Here is a 17,953-nt window from a genome sequence, read left to right on the forward strand (position 1 = left end):
CCCTTTGGCACACCTTTAATGATGACACTCCCCTTTGGCACACCTTTAATGATGACACTCCCCTTTGGCACACCTTTAATGATGACACTCCCCTTTGGCACACCTTTAATGATGACACTCCCCTTTGGCACACCTTTAATGATGACACTCCCCTTTGGCACACCTTTAATGATGACACTCCCCTTTGGCACACCTTTAATGATGGCACTCCCGTTTGGCACACCTTTGATGATGACACTCCCCTTTGGCACACCTTTAATGATGGCACTCCCCTTTGGCACACCTTTAATGATGACACTCCCCTTTGGCACACCTTTAATGATGGCACTCCCCTTTGGCACACCTTTAATGATGACACTCCCCTTTGGCACACCTTTGATGATGGCACTCCCCTTTGGCACACCTTTAATGATGGCACTCCCCTTTGGCACACCTTTGCAACAGGACATCCGACGCTTCAGCATCAAAATGGGCAGTGTTGCCAGCATGTCTCTGCTGCGTCATTGTTAACAATGAGTCCTACATTTCTGCCAACATCACCATCTCCCCTTTTATGGCAAGCTGCAATTCCTTAAGAGGTACTTCCTTGCTGGACTTTATAAGCCCTCTCCCCCTCCCCCTGCCCCCCCCCTGCCCCGCCCCAGCCAGGTGTTCCACAGACTCAGCTATGTGTCAGTGGCCTATTGAGATTAAGGGGAGTGAGCCCTATGAGGGTCGGCTGTCCTGCTCGATTCAGCACAGCCCATCTCCTGAGCCGAGCAGGTGAACCTGCTCCATTGACCAGCTCAACCCCACATTTGCCATTTTCGTAAAATTGGCGTGTAAAGTTGAAATGAGTGTTCCCATACATCTCAAGCTGTGGACACTAATAAATCTTTGTGCTCTGATTTAGAATTTATTCACCACTGAGGCAACAGTGCTCAGAACAGCCCTTTCCAAATTACATAGAATTACATAGAATTTTACAGAACAGAAACAGGCCATTCGGCCCAACTGGTCTATGCTGGTGTTTATGCTCCACACGAGTCACCTCTCTCCCTACTTTATCTAACCCTATCGGCATATCCTTCTATTCCTTTCTTCCTCATGTGTTTATCCAGCTTCCCCTTAAATGCATCTTTGTTATTCCCCTCAACCACTCCTTGTGGTAGCGAGTTCCACATTCTCACCACTCTCTGGGTAAAGAAGTTTTCTCCTAAATTTCCTATTGGATTTATTAGTGACTGTCTTCTATTTATGGCCCCTAGTTTTGGACTCCCCTACAGGTGGAAACATCTTCTCTATGTCTACTGTATCGAACCCCATCATAATCTTAAAGACCTGGTCACCTCTTAGCCTCCTCTTTTCTATGAGAAAAGAGCCCCAGCCTGTTCAGTCTTTCCTGACAGTTATAACCTTGTTTGAGTAAGAAATATAAGATGGTGTTACTTGGCATCTTGGGTTTAATTGCCAGATATTTTCACCCCGTAATGTGTCGAAGATAAAATGAAAGAAGCCAGCAGCGTGTTTCATCTTTGACAAGGATGTTCATCAGAAACCTGCTGTTACATCCACTCAGTACAGTTGATTATTAGTGAAGCACAATAATTGCTCACCTGCCAACTAACAATGGTGAGTTATTCACTAGACTTACCAATGCAGCGTGGCTCCTTCCCATCCCATAGCATGTTCACCAGGCAGGTGAGTTTGGACCGTCCCTCCAACATATAACCCTTGTTACAGGTCACATGACAGACGGTCTTGTAGGATGTGTCGTCAGTTGAGCAGTTGATAGAACCATGCAGAGTCTTGCGTAACCTCGGACAGGAGCGCACTGTATCGAAAGGGGCAAACGTCACTAAATAAATCGGAAGCTGCTCGAGCACTCAACAAATTGTAATAAAGGGGTAACTTTTAATGGGGCACAATTTCTGATGTGGTCAAAAAAATATTCTTACAGCCTGGTTCAATATAGTCTGGGTCCTGGGAGAAAGTCATTAAAGGCACCTTCCAGTGCCAATCTCCATGTTAACATTGATAGGAGGTGATTTTAACCGAACTCGCCGGTCGGGAATCCCACAGAATTTTACATCCCGCCCGATATTGCTGTCCACTGACTTCAACGGAGAGTAAAATCGGGCGGGGTGTAAAATCAGCGTGGCACCCGATCCCATCAGATTCCCGACGGGGTGGGTTAGGTTAAAATTGTCCCCTTAGAGTCAGCTAACTAGATCTGCAGAAGGCGCTGGTTCAAAGGCAGATTCAAATTATAATTATAATTATATCCCACAAAGAAGTGAGGGACTTCAGTTATGTGGAGAGACTGGAGAAGCTGGGATTGTTCTCCTTAGAGCAGAGAAGGTTAAGGGAAGATTTGATAGAGGTTCAAAATCATGAAGGGTTTAGATAGAGTAAATAAGGAGAAACTGTTTCCAGTGGCAGAAGGGTTGGTAACCAGAGGATACAGATTTAAGGTAATTGGCAAAAGAACCAGAGGCGACATGAGGAAAAAAATGTTTACACATCGAGTTGTTATGATGTGGAATACACTGCCTGAAACGGTGGTGGAAGCAGATTTAATAGTAACTTTCAAAAGGGAATTGGATAAATACTTGAAGGGGGAAGAATTGCAGGGCAATGGAGAAAGCACAAGAGAGTGGGACTAATTGGAGAGCTCTTTCAAAGAGCCGGCACAGACACAATGGGCCGAATGGCCTCCTTCTGTGCTGTAACAGTCTTTGATTCTATGATTTTGCTCACTCCCTTCTTGTCAATTGCATTTTGATGTACAGGAACGCTCCTGCACAGTACATCCTGAAGACTAAGGCGTCCCACTGTTATGGTGTGATATCAGAGTTCTGGTAATCCCCTGAGATACCTTATCACACTGGAGATATCGCCCTGTTCACACAGCCATTCTCACTGAATAATAAAAAGAACTGAAAACCTAAAATGTGATAGCACAACAAAATAAAAAACACAAAATAATTTAACATTAGAAGACTTTTTAAAAAATAATTACCTCTGCAGCTGGGTTCTAGGCCTGACCAGTGACCGTTGGATTGACAGAGGCGAATGCTGCTTCCCATCAGGTCGAAGCCCAGCTTGCACCGGATGCCACAGGCGGAATTGTATTGGTTATTGCAAGTGTTCTGGATGAAGTAGCCGTTCTGAGGTGACTGCAACTCAGGGCATTGGACCACTGCTCATCCACAAAATAACACATTAACACAACACATCATCACCCCAACTACTGCTCATTAAACAATTAACACAATACATCATCACCCCAACTACTGCTCATTAAACAATTAACACAAGACATCATCACCCCAACTACTGCTCATTAAACAATTAACACAACACATCATCACCCCATCTACTGCTCATTAAACAATCATTAATACAACACATCACCCCATCTACTGCTCATTAAACAATCATTAATACAACACATCACCCCATCTACTGCTCATTAAACAATCATTAATACAACACAGCACCCCGTCAACGCTTGAATTAAATAATTGTTAACACACAACATATCTGTTGTACGTCCAGTGCAAAACTGCTAATGTGGATCTACCGCTCATTAGGGAAACATTCTTATTGAAAATAAAACTGGATAATTTCTATAATGGGTGGGGGATTCACAGCGCCAGTTTTACACCCGGGCAGCTAGTTGAAAATGCACCAGACTATTTGCCTGTACTAGAAAATCTCTTGGCTAGTATCCAATAGATAAAAATAAATTCCACCCTTTTTGATGGTGTTTGGGTTCAACATAGTACTGTTAGGGTCGCCAATACTGGAGATTTCGTCACATGACCTCCCACCTCGAATCGTCCCACCCCCAAACTCCCAGCATTGGTCCATCCTCCAGGCGCACGGACTACCACAGCCAACTGGAAAGCCAACAGACTCTTTGTTACCCAATTGGATTAATCTTGACTTTTAGTGAAGCAGCTTTTTTATCCCCATCAATTCCTAGAGACTCCAGGACAATCCTGGAGGGCTGGCAACCCTAAATACTGTACATCAGATTATTAGGATGATGTGGTTGTTCCTTTCCTGAAGATGTTTTGCTCCGAATCCTCCTCATGACCTACCTTGACACACCTGCCCTACAGGCTTGTATCCTTCCTTGCAGACACAGTCCTTGATGGAGGTGCTCCCTGGAGATGACGTATAGTTTTCATCAAGGCAGTGGAGGCAGGTGCTAACTCCCCCTGGCGTTCCTTCTGGCTTGTAAGTTCCAGATGGACAGGCTAGAGGGAAAGAATGCGGTTCGGAATATTAGCCTCACTTTAATTACAATCTGCGCCTTTATGAAAATTATCATTGAAAATTCTGCGAAAGGAAAAGCTTTTTTCAAGGATCGAATTGATCTTTGCAAAAATGCAGTACAAAGGGTGGTTCACTTTTTTTGGTGTGTGGCCTGTTCTGGAATGCTTGTTCTGTATACATTCTCTCTAATTGAATTTTCAAAGAAAAATGTTTCCAGTAATTAGAACCTGATGCGATATTGTCTCGATGATATATGCAAAAAATGTTTAACGGAAATTAAATCATTACAAATGATTTAAGTAGTTAACTGCATCAGACAGATGACAGAAGAAGCTATCTGGGCTCATGCACACCATCTAGGAACATAGGAACAGAAGTAGGCCATTCAGCCCCTCGAGCCTGTTCCACCATTCAATTAGATCATGGTTGATCTGTATCTTAACTCCATTCACCCATCTCACATCGAGTTACATCGAAACTACAGCATAGAAACAGGTCATTCGGCCCAACTAGTTTATGCTCCACACGAGCCTCCTCCCTCTCTACTTCATCTAACCCTATCAGCATATCCTTCTATTCCTTTCTCCCTCATGTGCTTATCTAGCTTCCCCTTAAATGCATCTATGCTATTCACCTCAACTGCTCCATGAGGTAGCGAATTCCACATTCTAACCACTCTCTGGGTAAAGAAGTTTCTCCTGAATTCCCTATTGGATTTATTAGTGACTATTTTGTATTTATGACCTCTAGTTTTGGATTCCCCCACAAGTGGAAACATTTCCTCTATGTCTACCCTATCAAACCCTTTCATTATCTTAAAGACCTCTATCAGGTCACCCCTCAGCCTTCTCTTTTCTAGAGAAAAGACCCCCAACCTGTTCAGCCTTTCCTGATAAAGATATCCTCTCAGTTCTGGTATCATCCTTGTGAATCTTTATTGCACCTTCTCTAATGCCTCTATATCCTTTCTATAATATGGAGACCGGAATTGTGCGTAACTGTGGTCTAATCAAGGTTCTACATAAGTTTAACATAACTTCTTTGCTTTTCAATTCTATCCCTCTAGAAACAAACCCTAGTGCTTGATTTGCCTTTTTTGTGGCCCTACAAGCCTGCGTCGCTACTTTTCGTGATTGGTGTATCTGTACCCCAGATCCCTTTGCTCCTCTATCCCATATTGACTCTTATTATACAAGCAACTTGAGGCCTCCTTATTCTTCCTGCCAAAATGCAACACCTCACACTTATCTATATTGAAATTCATTTGCCAATTACATGACCATTCTGCAAGTTTATTAATGTCCTCTTGCATTTTGACGCATTCTAGCTTTGTATTAACACCCCCTAATTTGGTGTCATCCGCAAATTTTGAAATTGTACTTCCGATTCCCGAATCCAAATCGTTTATGTAAATTGTGAACAACAGTGATCCCTGTGGAACACCACTTCCCACTTTTTGCCAGTATGAGTAGCTACCCTTAATCCCTACTCTCTGTTTTCTGTTTCGTAGCTAACTTGCTATCCATTCTGCTACCTGTCCCCTGACTCCACATGCTCTGACCGTAGCCATGAGACTACAATGCAGCACCTTATCGAAGGCTTTTGAAAATCCAAATATATTACAGCTACTACATTTCCCTTGTCTACTCTTTCTGTTACTGACTTGGTTCCATAACCCTCACTACCCTTGCCAAACATCTCGCACTGATCCTAAATTTACAACAACTTGCATTTAAAGAGCGCCTTTAACATAGAAAAACGTTCCCAAGGCACTTCCCAGTAAAAATGGTTGCTGAGCCAAGGAACGAGATACTAGGAGGTGTGTCCAAAAGCTTGGTCACAGAGAAGAGTTTTAAGGAGTGTCTTAAAGGAGGTTAGGCAGAGGGTATAGAGAGGGAATTAGGTGGCTGTAGGCATGGCTGCCAATTGTGAGTTGATGGAAGGAGGGATGCACAAGAGGCAGAGTCAAGGGATTTACATTTCAATCCGTTTTCTCTTTATTTTATTTGAAGAAAAGCAAGCTAACCTGCAGGGAAAATGATTGGCCCAGATTTTGCTGCCAAAATACCAGTAAGTTTAATGGCGCTCACCGTTATTAATGTGTAAATCATCCAGCAACATGTGGCAAGGAAGAGATACCCCGTGAACTGCGAATCATCACAAGTTGCTGGACGATTTACGCCGCTCTGCCGTTAGCCTCGCAAAAACGGCAGCTCGTCCTCAACCTCCCCGTGAGTTTTAAGGAGTTGTTGCATTTGCTCATTAATTACCAATTAAATGCGTCGCAGAAAGTTAGGGCTGGTATTTAACAGTGTAAGTAACCTTTTAATGATGAGATTTATTTTCCTGCCATGTCACTCAACCTCTCCGGCCCAGAAAAGGAACAATTGAAACTATGGAGTCTCACTCCTGCAGGTATTAAATTGTTCCTAGAGATTTTTAACATTTTAAATTTTTTTTCTTACTTTTCCTTTCTGTCCCTTTTTCTCTCTTAATCCAATCTTTCTATCCCTCTCTTTATTTCTCTTTCTGCATCTATTTTAACTCTGATTCACCCTATTTCCTCCTCCTCCATTCTTCTGTTTCTTTCCCAATCCTTAAATCTAATTAATTAAGGAGATAAACTGTTTGTCCCGTCATTCACTGAGGTCCCAGATGCCCTGTTATCAGCTCGTACTTCCAGCAAGTTACAGGGCAAAACATATTCGAGCTGAAGAGTGAGGAGAAAAGTCTTAACCAATGGGACACGTCACGAGATGCCCCACTCCAGCAAATTCTGGGCCATTATGTTTTATGCTCGGTAACAAAAGAAACGGAATTGATTTATACATGTTGTAACCAAATCGACAACTACTTATAAAATGCACTGAATTCAAATTTCCACCAGTTTTCTCCCCTCCCTGTGTTAACCCATTGCTAGGTAAAGTCCACAAGAGTCGGCTGCTCTCTGATATCTCCACCACACACAACCTAACCTGCACTTAGTTCCTCTCCCTTATCATCTCTGTCCTTGCCAACTATAATTGCTTCTCCATCCCCCAATGCATCAATTTCAAAATCTTTGTCCCGTTCACTCATCACCCCCTGTGCTCGCTGACCTACATTGGCTCTCGGTCCAGCAACGTCTCGATTTTAAAATTTTCATTCTTGTTTTCAAATCCCTCCATGGCCTCGCTCTCCCTCCCTATCTCTGTAATCACCTCCAGCCCTACAACCCTCCAAGATCTCCGCGCTCCTCCAATTCTGGCCTCTTGCGCATCTCCGATTTTCATCGCTCCACCATTGGCGGCCATGCTTCAGCTGCCTCGGCCCCAAGCTCTGTAGTTCCTTCTCTAAACCTCTCCGCCTCTCTACCTCAATAATCCTACAAATGTAACCACTTATGTACTACAGAACAGTTTTGATATGCATCTTTAAGCAATCTCTGGTGCCAGTTCCCCTTGCCAAAATGTAGTTAATTTACAAAATTAATGATGCATAGATTAGCATGTTAATATCTTCAGACTTTGTTATTTCTTTGTAACCAACCGTATATCATTACTCAGTAACCATGCAGCAATTGAGTCGCAATCATCTCTCTTGAAATGTGGACCTTATCACACATCAACGTAAGATTCAGTCTGACCGTTAGTGTTCCTCACGACACCATCCATCAACAAAACAAACAAAAATAGGACCTGAAACAGAATACATCAGTCCTACAAACTTCATGCTAAGTATTATAGGAATTGATAGACATGTAAATTTAATGTCAAGATTATAAATCTCATCTGAGTGTTTGGAGTAGATTTCGAAACCAGAAAAGGTTTTTATCATCTGACCCCTTGATGAGATTACTGTCTGATAAACTGAATTATTAAAATAGCCATTTTTCTCGGCACATTCCGAATGGCACCAAAAAAGGCCAGTTACGTTGAATATAACTGCACTGAAACAGGGAGACAGATTCATTTTATTGGCGGGACATTTCATCAGAACTCAGGGAATTACCGATTTTCATCGATCTCCAGCCCTACAACCCTCCAAGATCTCCGTGCTCCTCCAATTCTGGCCTCTTGCGCATCTCCGATTTTCATCGCTCCACCATTGGCGGCCATGCTTCAGCTGCCTCGGCCCCAAGCTCTGTAGTTCCCTCTCTAAACCTCTCCGCCTCTCTACCTCAATAATCCTACAAATGTAACCACTTACGTACTACAGAACAGTTTTGATACGCATCTTTAAGCAATCTCTGGTGCCAGTTCCCCTTGCCAAAATGTAGTTAATTTACAAAATTAATGATGCATAGATTAGCTTCAGCTCCCTAGGCCCTAAGGTCTAGATTTCCCTCCCTAAACCTCTACGCCTCTCTACCTCTCCCTCCTCCTTTAAGATGCTCCTTAAAACCTACCTCTTTGACCAAGCTTTTGGTCACCTGTCTCCTTATGTGGCTCGGTGTCAAATGTTGTTTGATAATCGCTCCTGTGAAGCGCAGTGGGACGTTTCACTATGTTAACGGCACTGTATAAAAGCAAGTTGTTATTGTTGTTATTGATTTCCAATCTATACTATACTTGCAGTCTCCTCCTGCTCCACCAGGACTTCCACCGCTGCATCATCTGGGACCCCTTGTAGGAGGCTTCCCCAACACAACATTGAGAAATCGTGCCAAAAAATTAATTTTAAGTTAAAGGACGTCTTGCTTCAAGAAATCCTGCCCTCCAAGGTGGCAAGCTGCCAGTTAATTCTGCAACCACGCAGGCAGCTCACCTATGACCATCGAAATTATGTTGGTTGGGCTTCCTGACCACTCCACCACTGCCCGCCCAATGTGCCCCACACATGAAAATCTTCCCAGAGGCAAGGTGTCAGCCATGCCTCAGTGGGTATCACTCTTGTCACTGAGTCAGAAGGTTGTGGGTTCAAGTCCCACTCCAGAGACTTGAGTATCATCGGATGTGCCGTTTTTCGAATGAGACATTAAACCGAGGCCCCGTCTGCCCTCTCAGGTGGACATAAAAGACCCTATGGCACTTTTTTGAAGAAGAGCAGGGGAGTTCGCTCCGGTGTCCTGGTCAATATTTATCCCTCAAACAACATCACTAAAAAATAGATTATCCAGTCATTATCACCTTGCTGTTTGTGGCATCTTGCTGTGCGCAAATTGGCTGCTGCGTTTCCTACATTACAGCAGTGACTACACTTCAAAAAGTATTTCATTGGATGTAAAGCACTTTGGGACATTCTAAGAATGTGAAAGGCGCTATATAAATGCAAGTCTTTCATTTTTCTTTCTTTTACCCCAGTGAGTGGCAGCCTGAAATGTAGTTCTTTTAGTTTTGCTCTGTTTCTTTGATTAACTTTGATTGCTAAATATTTCAATACAATTACACACAACTGCTACTAATAAACACATTCATCAAAAGCATGCCTAAAAATCACTTTAGACATTCAGCTTACCCGTTTGAATTGAATATTCTGGTGTGATTAACTCCAAATCACATTAAGTTAACAGTTGCTTCACATTCCAAAAACTTGTTTGATTTCAATAACAAGTAACAACTGCTAAAAGCCAACAGATTTCCCCAGCGCCCAGTCCAGAGCGATAAAAATTGATGATTTGTTAAACCATGGGTGTTCCACGTTTAAAATAAAACACCACGTTGGGCAATGTTGCTGTATAATTGATTCCAGACCTGAACCATCTGAATGCTTGAGCCATCATTATAACCTCAGCGTATTCTGGATAACTCGGCCTGTGTGCGTGTGTGTTTTGTTGTGCTCATTGAATGAAACCTAAACAGGTTCTGAATATCTTGGCTAAGTTTTCTTGTCCTCACAGACTGAAGGGCTTTGTTTTCAATTCCTTTGAACTTACATCCAAAATGGCAAAGTCGTCCAGGAACCCCATGAAAGAAAAAATGATTTCAAAAACAAGATAATTGTCAACTTAGCAGAACTGTACTTGCCGTTACTTAATTATGGAAGCTTGGGGGGGGGGGCGCGGGTTATTTGTTGCTGCAATTTAGATTCAGAGTTTGCAGGTACAAATTGGACCTGTAAGAGAAGCTTTGTAGCACCATATCCCAGAGCTTCGATATGGTGTAGCACTGATATGCCACATGTTTAAGCCAGGTACACAGTTATGGAGAGCTGTTGAACAGAGCCTCTCCAATAGGAGGGAGGGAAAATGAGTGGGAGTGTCTACCCAGGTTTATTTATGTGTACTTCCCTATGATTAATGGCTGCATATAGTGACACTACTATTCCTGGCCAGACTGGAGATGATTGGGTAATTCCCCCGTTAATCACTCCTGGAGACCGCACTGCTGTAAGTGACTGGGATTGATTTTATGCACATAATTTGTATTATGTGACTATCCTCCACTCACTGCATTTTGCTGGAGAAATCACCCTGCTTTTATTGGGAGATGTTCATAGAGACTCTATTTAAATAGATTCTGTAGACTGTTTGCTGTAATTTGTAGAGACTCTATTTAAATAGAGTCTGTAGACCGTTTGCTGTAATTTGTAGAAACTCTATTTAAATAGACTCTGTTGACTGTTTGCTGTAGTTTGTAGAGACTCTATTTAAATAGACTCTGTAGACTGTTTGCTGTAGTGCGCTGTTTAAACAGACTCTGCTGAGTAAATAGACTCTGTTTGCTGAGTAAATAGAGTTTGTTTGCTGTGGGTGCTGCCGTAAATCCCGCCCGCCCCACCTCCAACTCATTGGGCCCGATGTTAGCAGGGCTGCGGGTTCTCGGCGGGGGGGCTATCGGGCGCGTGGGTAACGCGCCCGGTGAAATTAGTCAGCTCCCCGCGCGATTGTAGCAGACAATCCACTAATTGGATCCACTTACCTGCTCCTCCGGGTTCCCCACTGCTGATCTGCACGTCGGGCGGGCTGCGCATGCGCAGTAAGATCTGTCAACTGGAGGAGCTCTATTTAAAGGGGCAGTCCTCCACTGACTGATGCTGCAACAAACAGAAAAAATCACAGCATGGAGCAGTCCAGGGGGATGGCTGCTCCCAGTTTAATGATGCCTCACTCCAGGTATCAATACATGGGGTGAGGAGGAGGGGGAGGACAGAGATCTTCCTCCCGGCGGGCGGGAGGAAGCGGCCTGCCTCTGCCACCAGGAAGGCCTGGCTCGAGGTGGCAGAGGAGGTCACCTGCACCACCAACATATCACACACCTGCATACAGTGCAGGAGGTGCTCCAAGACCTCAGTAGGTCAGCCAAAGTGAGTACACTTACTCTGTCCCCTACACTCCGTCTGCCACATCACCGCCCCCAACCCACATCTCCTTCTGCACTGCCAACACTACTCTGTCACATCACCCCTCATACCCACTCAAACCTCATCCTCATCGTACCTGCACCTACTCACCTCGCCAGTACTCATCCCACCACTACCACTCAACCCAATCCTCATACAATCTCATGGCTCTATCTCGTACTCACCCTCTCATGCATCTCTTTCACGGCCAGCCTCACTCAACCTGCCACTACCTGTGCTGCAGCCACAGGGCATGAATCACATATGTGCAGTAGGCAGCGAAAGGCAAACGTGTCGTGAGCATGAAGGGGATGCACAAGGGTGTTTGAGGGTTTGTCATGGTTTTTACTAATATTTAATTTCTGATCAACTCATATAACATATTATATTGGCATCACTACTGCCACGTCTTTGCGAATCTTGTCTGGTTTGTGCAATAATGCCCTTTCCTGAGGATCACAATGAAGACCCACAACTGATGCCACCCAATTGTGTCACTGCAGAGTGGGCGTAGGTGTATTTGCAGGGCTCTTTTGTGCAGACGGCTGAGAGACGTCGGCGATGTCCCCGGTTGCACCCTGGAAGGATGCGGAGGAGAGGTTGTTGAGGGCAGTGGTGACTTTGACAGCGACAGATAAGAAGATAGTGCTCGGGCCAGCCGGGAGCAGCTTGGCATGAAGGAGGCTGCAGATGTCCACAACTACGTGTCGAGTGACTCTGAGCCTCCGTGTGCACTGCTGCTCAGAGAGGTCCAGGAAGCTGAGCCTCGGTCAGTAGACCCTGTGGCGAGGGTAGTGCCCTCTGCGACGCATCTCTCTCTGCGGTTGCCCTCCCTCCTGCTGTGCAGGTGGATGTGTCACAGCACTGTGTTGTGGAGCTCCACGTGTCAGAGGTAGACGGCTTGGCCGGCGAGGCTGGTGATGCTGTTCGCCCTCCGAGGAGGTCATGACTGCAGCTACGGCGGCCCCCATCCGCAAGATGTACATCTGAGGGGGTCCGCAAGGTAGGTACATGTCTCTGGACCCCGGGGTAAGTGTGCAAGTTGGTGACTTTGATTTTCAGGAGGAGGGTGGTGGAGGCCAAACTTTGTCCCAAGTGACAGAGTGGCCTCCTGCAATGGGTGAGGGTCTCCCCCACCACCTGTCAAATGGACCTTTGCAGCTGCCACAGGCTGATGGCTGCAACAGGTCCATTTGAACTGGCAGTGTTTCCCCCAGTGTGGGAAACAGTCCCAGTTTGCTCTAAAATCCCACCCCTCCTCACATAATCCCTTAATCAGGTCAGTTAATGACCTGAAATACCTAAATAAATAGTTTCAATTGGCATCCCGCTGGCTTTAATTGCCTGCGGGATTCCCACCAGCGGGGGCTGCGCACGCACGCCAGCGCGTCAGCGGGGAACCCGGAAGTGCGCGGGTTCGAGGCGGGCTCCGGTCCCGCTCCGGGATTTCACGATTTTCGGGGCCCCCCCGCCAGGAACGCACCCGATAGCGGGTGCTAAAATGCTGCCCATTGGTTGACACAGTGCTGTGAATAAACACTCCGATGATTAATGATAGAACAGCTTCATCGAAGGCCATGAGACAGGTTGCCTGCCCCCTTGGCTAGCGATGGTGTGTGACACAGCAAAATCATTGAGAAGAGAAGAGAGGCAAAAATATAGAACTCCTTGAACAAAATCAGATGTATTTCCCATTTTAAAATGACCCACTGGAGTTTTACTTTCCCAGCAGGTAAAAAGTACAAAAATATTCCAAAAAACATCTGAAACACAACACCTGTGAACGCACAAATTAAAAACTCGTTCAGGGCTCTAGGAGAGTGGATGTGAGCTGGCAGACTGGAAAATGGCCAAAGTAATGTTCATTTTCTAAGAGGGAGACCAAGCTAAGCCAATTAGTTAGTTCAACAGCTTTAATTAAAGATGAAATGACTGAATATCTTTGAAAGAGCTATCTAATTAATCCCACCTCCCCACTCTTTCCCCATAGCCCTGCAATTTCTTCCCCTTCAAGTATTTATTCAATTCCCTTACTACTGAATCTGCTTCCACCATCCTTTCAGGCAGTGCATTCCAGATCAAAACAACTCGCTGGGTAAAAAAAAATTCTCCTCATCTCCCCTCTGGTTCTTCTGTTGAGGCAATAGAGAGGGTATAGCACAGATTCACTGAGATGATGCCTGGTATGAAGAAATACAAATACAAAGAAAGACTTGAAAAACTGGGGCTGTTTTTATTAGAACAGCGAAGATTACAAAGTGATTTGATGGAGGTGTTTAACATTGTGATGGGATGGGACAGAGTAGATAGAAACAGACTGTTTCCAGTGATTGAGGGCTCTAGGACAAGAAGTTATAGATATACGATTAAATGTAAGAGATTTAGGACAGAGAGCAGGAGAAACCTTTTCACACAGAAGGTTGTGAGGCTGTGGAATGCACTACCTGAGTTAGTGATTGAAGCAGAGACTTTATCAGCATTTAAGAAGAGGTTAGATAAGTAGTTGAAGGAAAGGGGGATAAAAGGATATGGGAACAAGATGGGCACATGGGACTAGATCCACTACCATGTCCTTCCTCAGCCGTGGCTCAGTGGGAGCACTCTTACCTCTGAGTCTGAAGGTTGTGGGTTCAAGTCCCACTCCAGAGACTTGAGCACAAAATCTAGGCCTACACTCCAGTGGAGTACTGAGGGGGTGCTGCACCGTTGGAGATGCCGTCATTTGGATGAGATGTGAAACTGAGGCCCTGTATGCCGACTCAGGTAGGCACACGGGGGAGTGGGACCAGCTGGATTGCTCTTGCAGAGAGCCGGCACGGGCTGACTGGCCTCCTTCCGTGCTGTGATCTTTTTATGTGGAGGATAAACACCAACATGGACTGGTTGGGTCGAACGGCCTGTTTCCACGTTGTGATTTCTATGTAATTTTTTACACAATAAAATTACCCTGCATTGATTCCTAGTACACACTATGGCATGGGGAGCAAACTTACATTAAAAGAGCTCCATGTCTTGGTTTCTGCTTCTATGCCTTGATATTTGTCCAGATGGAATTTTCATGTATCCCCTTTCATCCTGATGGGAAGGGGTTAAATATTTAAATTTATATTTTTAGAGTTAGGAAATGGATCCAGTGATCCTGCCAATTCCACCTTTCTAATTTTATTCCTGATGGCACTGGTTACTTGCGTTCGAAGTGAATACAAAACAGTGCAGTGTTCAATTTTAACCTGGAACATTTACAGTAAGTTGAAAATGTTAAAAGGATCACAGTGTAATCTCGGTAGCATATGAAAGGGGTATACTAGGGCACTGGCAATTAGTGAGTTCGATTCTTATCATACTATTAAAGTCATGTCATGATGTCCCCGATCTGCTCACAACATTTGCCTTCAATTAAGGTTTGCTAAATACAAGAGCAGCCTTTCAACACTGGGTCAGAGTAAGTCAAGCTCCATTGCAAACCTGTGGAGCAAAACAATATTGGACTAATACCCAAAAGCGTCCACATGGTATGTATCTCAAAGACATTAGAAAACATAAACATACAAATATCTAAAATCCTGTCAGTTTGAATCATTGTGTAAACATTTCAGACAATTATATTGAAGCAAGAGCATTCTGTTTCTCGGCGGGGTGGGGGGGGAGAATGGAATTTAGTGCCAATAAAAGCAAGCATTGAGGGGAAGTCAAAGGTTCCATTCCTAAACTAACACTTTAGTTTTGGAATGGAACCCTAGATCAGCAGGTCACAGAGATTACAGAAACACACACACACACACACACACACAGAGGCAGAAACACACACCAGCAGAAACACACACACACCGGCAGAAACACACACACACAGAGGCAGAAACACACACACCCCGGCAGAAACACACACACACAGAGGCAGAAACACACACACCCCGGCAGAAACACATACACACACACACACACACATATGCAGAAACACACACACACACACACACACAGAGGCAGAAACACACACACAAACACACAGAGGCAGAAACACACACACACACCCCGGCAGAAACACACACACACACACACACACACACAGGCAGAAACACACACACACACACACACACACACACAGGCAGAAACACACACACACACACAAACACACAGAGGCAGAAACACACACACACACACACACACACAGGCAGAAACACACACACACACACACACACAGAGGCAGAAACACACACACACACACAGAGGCAGAAACACACACACACAGAGGCAGAAACACACACACACACACACAGAGGCAGAAACACACACACACACACACACAGAGGCAGAAACACACACACACACACACAGAGGCAGAAACACACACACACACACAGAGGCAGAAACACACACGCACACACACACACACACAGAGGCAGAAACACACACACACACAGGCAGAAACACACACACACACACACACACACAGGCAGAAACACACACACACACACACACAGAGGCAGAAACACACACACACACACACACACAGGCAGAAACACACACACCGGCAGAAACACACACACACACACACACACAAACAGAGGCAGAAACACACACACACACACACACACACACACACAGAGGCAGAAACACACACACACACACACACACAGGCAGAAACACACACACCGGCAGAAATACACACACACACACACACAAACAGAGGCAGAAACACACACACACACACACACACAGAGGCAGAAACACACACACACACACACACACACACACAGAGGCAGAAACACACACACACACAGGCAGAAACACACACACACACACACACAGGCAGAAACACACACACACACACACACACAGGCAGAAACACACACACACAGAGGCAGAAACACACACACACAGAGGCAGAAACACACACACACACACACACACACACAGAGGCAGAAACACACACACACACACACACACCCAAGCAGAAACACACACACACACACACACACACCCCGGCAGAAACACACACACACACACACACCCCGGCAGAAACACACACACACACACACACCCCGGCAGAAACACACACACACACACACACACCCCGGCAGAAACACACACACACACACATCCCCGGCAGAAACACACACACACACACCCCGGCAGAAACACACACACACACACACACCCCGGCAGAAACACACACACACACACACCCCGGCAGAAACACACACACACACACACCCCGGCAGAAACACACACACACACACACACACACCCCGGCAGAAACACACACACACACCCCGGCAGAAACACACACACACACACACACCCCGGCAGAAACACACACACACACACACACCCCGGCAGAAACACACACACACACACACACACAGAGGCAGAAACACACACACACAGAGGCAGAAACACACACACACACACACACACACAGGCAGAAACACACACACACAGAGGCAGAAACACACACACACAGGCAGAAACACACACACATACAGGGAGAAACACACACACATGCACACTCCTACGCACACGCACGCAAGTGTGTTAATACATTCATGATCATGTATTTTACAATACAATTCAACCCCTGGGGATGCAGGGATCAGACAAAAAGCCCCAATACAACCACCAGGGTCAGACACAGACATCCTCAGTGATCAATAGAAAACAGATATCCCTCATGCCACTTTACATGAACACAATAGACCAACGATATCAGATATTTATTTTTAAATAAAACTTTTTGAAAAAAATAAGTTTAATAATTTTTGTTGCTGCCGCTCTCTCTGGACCGTTCGTGCTTCTTTGCCTTTCTCTGTGATGATGGAAAATGAACATACAACCCGACTAAATAGTCCTATAGAGCAATGGTAGGAGAGGCACAGGAATAGGAAGTTTGTTTTGTCGGGCAGAACACAAGCAGTAATATTTTGTTCGTCGTGAATTCAAATCCAAAACTTTCTGAAGTAGGGCCAGTTGAGTATTGAAATGTGGGGCAGTCCTGAGGGCCTAGGCTGTGAGTTGTCTGTAATTAATGTAGAGAGTCAGGTCTTGAACCCCCGTTTGTCAAGTTATTTCTTTCCTTGAAGGTGGCAACTAAATTTGAATTGTATTGCTCTGTCCCTGCCCAAATCATGGCCATTTTGTATTAGTTCCCTTCTCCCTGGGAAACCCTTAAAAAACAGTCATTGCTCTTTCCTGTTAGTACTTTCTCTGGCTAGAATGAACTCTTCCCCTTGGGGAAAATAAATGTTTCAGCAGGAGTTGTATTTCAGTGTGGGCAGGTATAGATTGTGACGTTGGATAACATCACAGCCAAAACATTTTAGCTGCTAGTCCGTTGCCAGAGATACTGCACGATCCATCCCAGCCTCTCACTAGGGTTACCAACTCTCCAGGATTATCCTGGAGCCTCCAGGAAATAAAGGTGAATCTCTCG

The 17,953-nt window shown here is 45.0% G+C and overlaps 1 protein-coding gene across 1 annotated transcript in view; it reads right to left on the bottom strand.

The window, feature by feature from the left end:
* Nucleotides 1-17,953, bottom strand: part of svep1 (sushi, von Willebrand factor type A, EGF and pentraxin domain containing 1) — a 204,790-nt gene that overhangs the window by 137,768 nt on the left and 49,069 nt on the right. The window contains exons 4-6 of the mRNA XM_067983570.1: nucleotides 4,089-4,247; nucleotides 3,002-3,181; nucleotides 1,634-1,813 (exon numbers count right to left, since the gene is read on the bottom strand). Coding sequence (XP_067839671.1) covers nucleotides 1,634-1,813; nucleotides 3,002-3,181; nucleotides 4,089-4,247 — 519 coding nt within the window. The remainder of the gene's footprint in view (nucleotides 1-1,633; nucleotides 1,814-3,001; nucleotides 3,182-4,088; nucleotides 4,248-17,953) is intronic.

The sequence above is a fragment of the Heptranchias perlo genome, chromosome 4, assembly GCF_035084215.1.
Source record: "Heptranchias perlo isolate sHepPer1 chromosome 4, sHepPer1.hap1, whole genome shotgun sequence".
NCBI classification, from domain to species: Eukaryota; Metazoa; Chordata; class Chondrichthyes; order Hexanchiformes; family Hexanchidae; genus Heptranchias; species Heptranchias perlo.